Raw genomic sequence first — 9,275 nt, 5'->3', positions numbered from 1 at the left:
CGGTGTAGAAACCACAACGACTCCGCCACGAGCACGCCCTCGGGGGCTCGACGTGCCCCAAGCAACGATGGCCAGATCCACGATAGCTTTTGGTACACCGCTCAGTTACGTCAACTCTATCCCTAGCTTCTCTACCTAAGCACGTTCACATACACGTGTAGGCTCGCCCATAGCTCTAAAGACTTAGAGCCACCCTATAGAGTAGACTAGAGAACGTGATACCCATACAGTCAATCCTAGGGCCGTTTACCTCTCGAGTGACCTGATCCGACTCGTGCCAGCTGACGGACACGACTCAATTGCGGGGGCTACACATATGAGCATACACTTAAGAGTTCCACAAGCGCAACAATGTTTGTCATCGTCCTAGAGACCCATTTCAAGTCTTTTCTAATCGCACCTCGTGCCATGATGAACTGGAGACCTACTCCTTGACTTCTCGTTTGTACTAAAGAGGTCGCTCCGGCCAAGCCACATGGACCAGCTCCTAAGCAAGGCCAAGCACCAGCGCATGAGTCTAAAAGGAACGGGGCGCTAGTTCACTCAAGGCAAAAGGAACAAGAGCAAATAGAACTCTTGCCACCCACTCATTCTCTTCTCGCATCATACCGGATCTGTGACCTGCCCTCGACGTCCCACAGCGTCATCAAGCCATGCATTGTTTAAGCCCCGCAGGCTAGTCCCTAGGCTAAAACGTGCACCTACACGTTCAGGACTAAGGGGAACGGAGCACATTCCATTTCGAATGAGAAGAAAGCGAAAAGGCAGCAAAATGACAAATGAATGCGCCAACCACACATCTCATACACACAAAATACTAGCATGTCCATTGCAGTAAAACCATCCACATGGCACAAAACTCTTACACTAAAAACCCTCATATATCGGAAGTCTAGTACCAGCGACGGATGTAGGCGGCTGACAGCTTACCTGCTAGAACCTCCACACCACGAGCGGCGGCACTGCCTATGGTGAGGATATCGCTATCAGACTTCCCCAACGCGTAACCTCGTCAAATGGTATCGAAGTCGACGCCGCCGTAGTACGACCCGACTGACATCAAGGCAGCATGCACACCGCAATGAACTCCCTCAAAAATCAGGGGATCCACACTACTAGGAATATCTACTTCTATGATGAAAATTTTAATGATGAATCCGAAACCATCATAAAAAATTCTTTTTATGACGAAAATTTTAGTTTCATCATAGATCACCATGACGAACCTCGAACCCCCCTTATCTATGGCAAAATCGGGTATCGTCACAAAAAACATCACAGAACAGCACAGGATTTCATCACAGATCACTCGCACAACTGTTCCTGCTCGTCTGTGACGATCTTATTTGGAACTATGACGAACATGCTTCGTCATTGAATTAATTATTGATCTGTGACGAACAATATTCAATCTGTAATGACGGCGCTTCGTCATAGATCTCCACACGGTAGCTTCTCCATCCAACGTGTACCTGTGGGACCTACAGTTACTCATCCATGACGCTTGCAGTTCATCATAAAAGTCTTCGCTCGATCCTTTCTCCATGCGACATGTATATGTGGGACCCTTCTCCACCCGACCTATGGGACCCAAACCTGTGGGGCCTTTCTCCATGTCCATCCGACTTGTGGGACCCGACGGCTTGCGTGTCACTTGTGCTTATGGACCCTTCTCCATCTGACTTGTGGGACCCGACGACACCTATCTCTATCTCTATTCAGCCTATGGGACCTAACGGTTTGCGTGTCACATGTACCTATGGGACTATCCGACCTTTGGGACCCGATAGCTTACATGTCATGTGTACTTGTGGGACCTTTCTCCATCTCCATCTGACCTGTGGGACCCTACGACTTGCGTGCCACTTGTTGTCGTTGGGGTTTAATAAATTCAAACTAAAAAAACATGAGACCTGGGAGTCAAACCTAGGACCTAGAGCAGGGAATAGACCGTCTTCACCATTGCGCTAGATGTCTGGTTGTGTTCACATGTCTTTGGAGTAGTATATGTTCTCTGTGTGGACAGGTTGACTTATATATTGGATATATCCCTATCCCCTGTAAGTGGAAACAAATCTGTGCTCGTTGGACTTGCAACGGTGGCGGCGGCAACGGACGATCCCTAGTGTGTTGTGGTGGCTCAGGCGTCCTTTTGGAGGCTAGGCGGTGGGTCTTTCCAATGGAGCACGGCAGCATTGGCGTCTGTGTCCGTCGTGTGTCGTGACAGAGGCGAGAGATCCAATCCATAGGTCTCCTTTCTCGTCTTTTCCTATTCGCTTCACTGTTTTGGTCCTTACTTGAACATGAGGTATACAAGAAACATTGTAGCGTTTCAGATTTGGTTAGGCCAATGATGATGAGAAGAACTAGGAGGTGGCACTGGTTGTTTTTTATTGATGGAATCTATGGCCAAAGAAACTTCACCAGCATCGTCGGTGTTTACCCTCCTTGTCCTTCTTGCCCTTCACCATGAACAATGTAGCTGTCTCAGATTGCTGCAATAGCCTTATCCTATGCTGGTGCCTTGAGATTGATGGATACCGCTAATGTCGTCTATAATCTGGCAACCCAGGAGTTGAAGGTACTACCACCTAGAATCCATTCTGTTGGTGAGGCTCGATTGGGGTTCGATCTGACAGCCTCCTCGCACTTCCATGTGTTTGAATATTGGAGGAGAATGGTCAGTGCGTGGGTGTGGACATCTACTCATCTAAAACTATAGCATGGATCTTTAAGGAATCTAAATGGGGTGAGGAGGCTGAGTGGACATTGTCAAAATCAGCAACTTGTTTCTTAATGGTTGTCTGCACTATATTGGGTTCTACGAGGGTTACCATCATATACTTGCTGTGGATATTGAGGGAAAGGCACGGAGGAAAATTGCTAACTGGCCACGTGGTTTTTCACGCTCCATCCATCAAGCTCAGGGTCACTTGTGTCAATATACTATTGGTGGTCGCAATATGTTCAAGCTTTCGATCTGGATCCTTGAAGACTATGGTACTAATAATAAATGGACATTGAAGCATACTATCAGCCTACGTAAGTTGTTTGGAAAGACTAAAAAACAAATGGGTTACTTTGATTTTGAGTCATGCTACACATCGGTTATAGTTCACCCTAGAATGGAATTTGGTTTTCTTTGTTGGGGTTGGGGTGGAAAGAGCCGTCATCGCATATAACATGGACAACAGAAAAGTTCATGTCATCCCTACACATTACATTCCGTATGGTAGACGTGACATCCTGCCAGAAATCATTGGCAGACCTTACTATCTTCCCTATGTTTCCTTGTTCTCAGAGTTGGAGTTATTAGCAAAGTAGTTAATAAAGCTGCATTTGATGTATCTCTCTGTCATGACATGTTTAAATTGATTAATGTTGTTTGATTGACTATGGACATGTTAATTTTCTCTTGGATGGATGATGTCATTATTTTGTAGCAACTTTAACTTGTTTGTAATGTAAGCTAATGTCTGTGCAGTGTGTCTGGCGCGTTCAAACGTACAGAGGTCGGACTTTCTTGCATGTGCAGTAACATTTCAACACCAATGGCTCCTCTTTGTTCCCAAACAAACACCAATGGCTGCTCTATAGTAGTGATATATTAACCGCCGTGATCTCTTCTGCAACTCTGCTTGTTTTTCTTCCTTCCCTAAGCCCTCCCATTCCCACCTGCGGATCTAAAAATCACCAGCAACATGCGATTGCCTTCACCAAATCTACTTCACTCTTAGCCACCGCTATGGTGAAGGGCGAGCGTTCTGCAAAGCGTGCATGGGAGGGGGATGATGCCATGCTTGTGGTGAAGGAGGATGACACCGTGCTCATGGTGAAGGAGGATGACGCCGTGCCCGTGGTGAATCAAGATGAAGCTCTAGTGGATCCCTTTTTAGATAAAGACGATTGGGCCATTGGCATCATGAGTAAGGCTTTCTTGAAGATCAGGCATGTGCTATAGAACACCGGGGTGGGCACCCTCAACCCGCCTCAGGAGGAAAAGGTGAGCAGTTACGTCTTCAATTTTCACCAACTCACTGATGTCCTAGAAGAACTATCAGCCTACCTGAACAAGAATCACGCGGACAACGCGGAGTACATCCTCGCCTGCTACTAGAGCCAGATTGATGGCTTCGACACTAGCGTCATGACGTAGGGAATCAGCATGGCCCACAACACCGAGAAGCACTAGCGCAACCTGGTTCGTGCCAATGCTGAGCAGGTGGCCAACCGCATCACCATTGACGAGCAAAAGGGCCTCATGGCTATAGAGGAGGAGGACGACGACATTGATAGCAATGATGAGGACGAGGATGAGGACAATGATATCGACGATGAGTAGAGGAGTAAATAAAGTTCCATTTGATGTATCTCACGTTGCATTTGATGTATCTTCCTTATGTTGGGAGTATGGATGGAGTACATGTTGTTACTCTTTCCTTATGTTGTTACTCTTCCTTATGTATCTTCCCTTGCATTTTATGTCAGATGCGTTCAAATGTACAGAGGTTTTGATTTGTGAAGTCTGATTTGCATGTCTGTGTTTACTTTTGTTGAACTTTGTATTATGTGGGTTAAACTCTGTTGATCATGGTGTAGATCACGTCATTTGGTCAATTGGTAGCCAGTTTCTAGCCCCTGTTGGTTGGTTTTGCCTACAGGTTTCTTCTAGTACTCTTTCTGATCTATAGTATGGTAAACATGCATAACGAAATTCATCCGATCAAGTCACATGTCGATGTAATGCCTAATGGAGAAGCCACATAGCTATTCAAATTTTACAGCACACGCAAGAAATTCCGAGCATCGTAAATTTGACCAGACCGGACACATCTCATGTTATACAGGGAAACCTGTTTCGTACGAATGCATTCGTTGAATCCCTAAAGGAAACAAATAAAATTAAAACTAGTTACATGTCTGGCCCATTCAAATTTACGCTGCTCGGAATATCAGGCGAACAAATGGTTTACAAGAAACAGGTAAACACCATTTCATCGATGTATGTCACGTTGCATGGTGTACTAAAGTTCGGCCCGTGTTGTTTCTCAGCGACCGAACAATCCTACACGCCGACCCAGATTTAAAAATAGGGCCCGAACTTAAAATTGTAAATGACACAGTAACAAGCATCATAGGAAAACAAGAAAAAATGAGACCTACTTATATGAACTCATCGCTGCATGGTTCTTGCAAGTTCAACAAATTTTATCTAATACATGCAAATAAGAGGAGAGCAGTGCAATCCCACTACTCAATGTCATCCAACTACTACCAATACATACTAGTTCTAACTACAGATGATTAACATGACTTCATACTTGAGAAAAGGAGCTTTTGACCACCATGACACGCTTGAGACTTGAATCCCTGGTGCAGTTGTGATGGGTCTTTTCTGTACTTTTATTTGACTCCAATCCAAGCAATCACAATAGTTGAGGGGCAGACTGGTTGATACGACATTCAAAACTGATGACCCTTTATACTATGTCCTACGAGATCAAATATACAGCGACCAGACTTTCTTACGTTCATAGTAAAATTCAACAGCTATGTCTCATCCGTTATGCATTAGATCTAAGGTGATACTTGTTGAGATGAACTCCTCGCTGCATGGTTCTTGCAAGCTCAACAGGGCCTAACATAGTTCGATACTAAAGAAATCTTGATAGGCTAGATCATAGTTTTGATGAAACAACAAAATACAGATCGTGTCAACTCTTGTGCCATATATGTGGGGTCATGGGCACGCAACCACGCGTGCATGGGCCGTGGGATGGTCGACCCCACGACCCGTGAAGGCATGAACTACTATATAATAGCAGAGACAAGGGGCGAGAGGAAGGGCCAGAGCTCCTGCTTCAGTTCCATCCCAAAGCTTTGCCCTCCACCCTACTACTAGGCATCTTTGTTCTTCATTTTTTTTCTACATATTGTTTTCTTTTTTACACATATCATGGATAACTATGATCATTCTTGGGACATGTTTGTGTATTGCTATGTCTTCCGTAAGCTTCATGTTCGCCATGGCCTACAAACAAGGGTTGTAGTGCTTGCAAGTGCATTCTAACTTTTACAGTAGGTGGTACATTGCTTATGTAGTTGTTCATCAAGTTCTTGGCCATCGAAACTACCATCTTGCTGAGGATCATCTAGGACCCTATGTGTTTGTTGTGGTTCATTCAAATATAGATCTCCAGACTTTGCTTTCATACCACTATGAGTTCTGTGGTGCAGAAGTATTTTCTCATCATATCCGTTATCTTACAATACGTCCAAATGATCCAGAGATTGGTGGAGTTTGTGCAGTTCCTTTCAACTGAGCAGTAGCAACATGGTCAGATGATGTTAACGTTTAGTATCTATGACATTAGAGATATGCCCTTGTTCCCTATTTCTAAAATTGGTGTGATGTTCAAGTATCTCATAACACTGATGTTCTGATTTGTGTTTTCAAAGTTCACTGGAGATAATTGTGATGTTATTTAGTTTATCTTGTTGTAATAATATCCATGTAAATGGACTTTTGTTGAACTTTGTATTAGGTTGGTTAAACTCTGAGTCAGGCGGAGGCCAAAGCGCTTGTTGAAGCTCTGAGGCAGGCGAAGGCCGAAGCGGTTTTGGCACGTGCTGCCAAGGTGGAGGTGGAAACCAAAGCACACTTGGGGCGTGATGCCAAGGCAGAGGCAGAGACCCAAGCTCTGCTAGCGTGGGAAGCCATAGCAGCTAGTGGAGAAACAAAGGGACGAAGCTCGGACGGTAGAAAAATGACTCGCCGATGAACTGCAACGTGAGTTATTCTTCATGTTAATACTCATCTTGCTAGGAGAAGCTTTTTAAGACGATTGCCTTCCTTGTCTGAAGTGATCCAAACCAATAGTCAGGCGTAGTTCCGTGACTTCACGCTCTGGCTAGAGGCCAGTAAAGAGACGATGAAGGCCATGACCGATGGGATAAAGCCCGTGTTGGACCTCATCGACCCACAGTTGCCGGAGCCTGACAGGCAATCGTAGTCAAATGTCATCATGGAGAGGTGTAGGTTGGCACTAGGGAACTTCAAGCATTACGCTCATGGTGTCGCTTGTTCTGTCGTGGGCCTGGCACTGGCGGTTGTTCGGTCATTCTACTCATCGGTGAAGCTCGAACAAATCGATGGTGGCTTTGCCTGAAATCTAAGCGACGAGCAAATCACCGAGCCAGAGGGGGAGGCGTCTAATTCAGCAATCAAGCTGGCGAATGACTTGGATCTATTCGGCGATGCTGATCCTCAACCATGATGACATGTAACAAATTTATCTTGCGTTATGCCAAATAGCTATGTATGAAACATTATGTTTAAGATGTACGAAATGTTAAGTTTTAATATTAATAATGCATAGTTAGTCCTTTATCTTGTTATCTACCCTGGCTATTCCACACCCCATGGCATTAAGAGCTTAGCTCCTGTGCGCGCTTAGGAATATAGGTATCATCGAGGAGCCACTGCCGACTGCCCATGATGCAGAGCACTATTGCCCTTGCATGTTTAGGTGCTAGACCGAGAACATGACTTCTTCTGGATAATGCGAAGGAGAACTTGACTGCTCGGACGAATCGAAGGGTGATAGTATATGCCATCTTAAAGATGTTTAGTATGGAGAAATAAATAACTTGAGAGAAATTATGGAAAACAAATGGAGAAAAGCATCACATATATAATTATTATTGAAATACATAAAAAGGTACATATCTTTAGTAGAACGTCTCAAGGATAGAAACACCTAAGGTGTTCAATGCGCCATGAATTAGGGGTGTCGACACCGTCTTGATCATAGAGTCTATATGACACTGGTCAGATTACAGCCTTTACGTCATATGGGCCTTCTTGGAGCCAGCAATGCAAGCCTCCATTCTTGCTGAGAGATCCATTACTTTGGCGAGGGCGAGTCCTTCTCTTTCGCATTCATAGGCGGTGGAGATGTTGGCACGCAGGGTAAGGATGCCCTGCTCTGTTGTAACCTTCAACACCAGATAGACATAATGGGGCATGACCATGAACTTGGCAAGAGCTGGTTGGCCAAGGATGGCGTGGTAGGCAGTGTCGAAGTCTGCCAGAAAGAAATTCACGTACTCAGTACGGAAGTGGTCGGCGCTACCAAACTGGACTGGCAAGGTGATCTACCCCAAAGGTTGGGACGCTCTGCCAGGTACAATACCCCAAAATGGAGAATCAACATAGACAAGATTGTCCTTTGTGAGGCCTAACTCAGTTAGGGCTCTAGTGAAGAGGATATTGAGGGCACTCCCACTGTCGATGAGGACCTTCTTGAACTGCATGTTGCGGATGGTTGGATCCAGCATGAGTGGGAAACGCTTAGGGTATGGGATATCTGCCCACTGGTTGGCCCTACTAAATGTGACATGATGCTCCGACCAGTCCATATATTAGGGATTAGCAACCTTGTCGTACTTGGTGATCGACATGACCTACCGAGCGGTGAGCTTCTGCTGGCGTTTGCTCTTAGAGGTGGCGTATCCTCTGAAGATTGTGGCGACCGTCTTGTTGGCATCTTGGAAAGCAAGTCATGCATCCTTAGGATGCTCCTCCTCCTTGCCATCATCGGACTTGTCGTCCTTGCGTCTATCATTTCTGCTATTCATCATGGAAAGCTTTGGCCATGCCATAGCATTGCCGCATGGTGTGCTTGCTGTTCTTGTGAATTGGGCACGGACCGTCAAGGAGCTTTTCGTAGGCAGCATCAAAATTGCGCTTAGTGCATGGCTACTCTATGTTGTTGATGAAGTTTTATAGTCGACAACGACATGGTTGTGTAGTCCTTGATCCCTCTAGGCCAATTATTATGCCAGCGTTGGCGATCGTTGTAACGCCTATCGCTATCTTCATAAGGCCATTCTTCATGGCGATCATCATCATGACGTGGGTGGCAATGCGAGTAGGAAGCGTGAGCAATGTTGTCCTTGAACTGTCGATTAGCTTCTTCGAAATCTACGTATGAGTTTGCAATCTTGAGGGGTTCGATGATGGTCTGGGGCCTCTTGCGGTAAAGTTTGGAACATAGCTCCTCAAGGTGATGGAGTCCTCTGGTGAAAGCAGAAATGGCTTTGCTATCCCCGATGTTGGGGATGGTGTTCTGTGTTTTAGAGAAGTGCCTGATGTAGCTTCGTAGAGGTTCCCCAGAGGTCTGATGGAGTTTCTCTAGATCATACTTCATGCCAGGCTGCTGGCACATTGCCATGTAATTCTCGACAAAGACTTTCTTGAGATCATCCCAAGA

General features: G+C 45.5%; 1 protein-coding gene across 1 annotated transcript; it reads right to left on the bottom strand.

Annotated features, from left to right (window-relative positions):
• Window positions 1-7,845: 7,845 nt before the first annotated feature.
• On the bottom strand, window positions 7,846-8,340 carry LOC136460864 (uncharacterized). The gene is made up of 2 exons (XM_066460409.1): window positions 8,196-8,340; window positions 7,846-8,087 (listed from the first exon to the last, which is right to left on the bottom strand). The coding sequence occupies exons 1-2, from the start codon at window positions 8,338-8,340 to the stop codon at window positions 7,846-7,848; spliced, it is 387 nt and encodes a 128-aa protein (XP_066316506.1).
• Between the last annotated feature and the right edge of the window lie 935 nt (window positions 8,341-9,275).

This window comes from Miscanthus floridulus, chromosome 1, assembly GCF_019320115.1.
Source record: "Miscanthus floridulus cultivar M001 chromosome 1, ASM1932011v1, whole genome shotgun sequence".
NCBI classification, from domain to species: domain Eukaryota; kingdom Viridiplantae; phylum Streptophyta; class Magnoliopsida; order Poales; family Poaceae; genus Miscanthus; species Miscanthus floridulus.
This window is presented reverse-complemented; position numbering and strand designations above follow the sequence as displayed.

Bases quoted from the DNA above. Each gene is read 5' to 3' on its own strand.
- LOC136460864 (XM_066460409.1), bottom strand. From the start codon at position 8,340: ATGCTGGATCCAACCATCCGCAACATGCAGTTCAAGAAGGTCCTCATC. The intron at 8,088-8,195 runs GTATTGTACCTG...TCTTTCTGGCAG, and splicing joins TGTTGATTCTCCATTTTGGG to ACTTCGACACTGCCTACCAC.